This window comes from Ceratina calcarata, unplaced genomic scaffold (genome assembly GCF_001652005.2).
Source record: "Ceratina calcarata isolate Rehan_Ccalc_2016 unplaced genomic scaffold, ASM165200v1 scaffold2521, whole genome shotgun sequence".
NCBI lineage: Eukaryota > Metazoa > Arthropoda > Insecta > Hymenoptera > Apidae > Ceratina > Ceratina calcarata.
In genome coordinates this window covers 2,845-3,888 of record NW_017147248.1, presented here as the reverse complement: position 1 = coordinate 3,888, position 1,044 = coordinate 2,845, and the positions used below count along the sequence as shown (strand labels likewise).

General features: G+C 43.5%; 1 protein-coding gene across 1 annotated transcript in view; it reads right to left on the bottom strand.

The window, feature by feature from the left end:
• Positions 1 to 126: 126 nt before the first annotated feature.
• LOC108623128 (putative chitinase 2) overlaps positions 127 to 1,044 on the bottom strand; it is a gene marked incomplete at both ends in the record, with an annotated part of 3,620 nt that continues 2,702 nt past the window's right edge. Inside the window, 2 exons of the mRNA XM_018021436.1 lie at positions 127 to 209; positions 356 to 1,017. Coding sequence (XP_017876925.1) covers positions 127 to 209; positions 356 to 1,017 — 745 coding nt within the window. The remainder of the gene's footprint in view (positions 210 to 355; positions 1,018 to 1,044) is intronic.

Below are 1,044 nucleotides of genomic sequence, written 5' to 3'. Positions count from 1 at the left end.
AAAAAAAGGCAGCACCTAAATTTTGATATACTACTTAAACCTGTCCTAATGCCGTCCACCAAAAATCGACACTAACTTTCCAATACGGCCCAATATATTTTACATTAGTATGAAAGAAATACTTACGTTGGGTCATCGTATCCGACTACACCGAGAATGAGCTTATCCGCTGACGCCCCTTCCGATAACCAATAATGGACAGCCGCATGCTAAAATATAAATATAAATAAAAATTTTGATCACTTCTATACGTTACAAATAAAATTATATTTTTGTACGGTCATGAATTATATTGCAAGAAAAGTGTTGTATAGTTTAATTCGTAATTTTCACGAAACCAATAGCGAAGACTTACAACGTTGAGATTGGCTTGGTCTCCATGTTCGTTCGAGGAAGCATAGAGCGGGGCGTTGATTCCCGTGACCGAATTCCACGATCCATTCAAGTCGTACGTCATCAGATTAATAAAATCAACATTTTCTGACACGTCGCGAATATAGTAGGACTTAGAGGCCGAAGATTTCGCAGCACCTACGGCCACGCTGAGGATATAGCCGTGTTGACTAAAGGCCTGCTTCAGTTCCTTTAACAAGAGGATAAAATTCCACTTGTCGGATGGATTTCCGCCTCGTTGGTTGGGATACTCCCAGTCGACGTCGAAACCGTCGAAATTGTACGTCCTCAGGAAGTTAACGACGTTTTGGGCAAATCGAGCACGGAGTTGTGGGTTTGCCGCGACTTGAGAGTACTTGGCGGATCCCTCGTTCCATCCGCCTATCGCTATCATAGCTTTCGTGCCTGGGCTAGATTGGCGGAGCCTGGTAAACTTTCCGAAACCGTCTCTACCGCTTGGCAGATCCAGCCAGCTGTCCAGTACTTGTACGTCGCCATTGGTGGTGATACCGACGAAAGTATAAATCATATGTGTACACAAAGCTGGATTTATGTGGGACGGTTCGAATGCGCCGAGTCCAGGACGATACGCGGCCCAGCTACCATAGTAGCAAACGATTTTTTCTAAACGATAAATATATTATATTACAA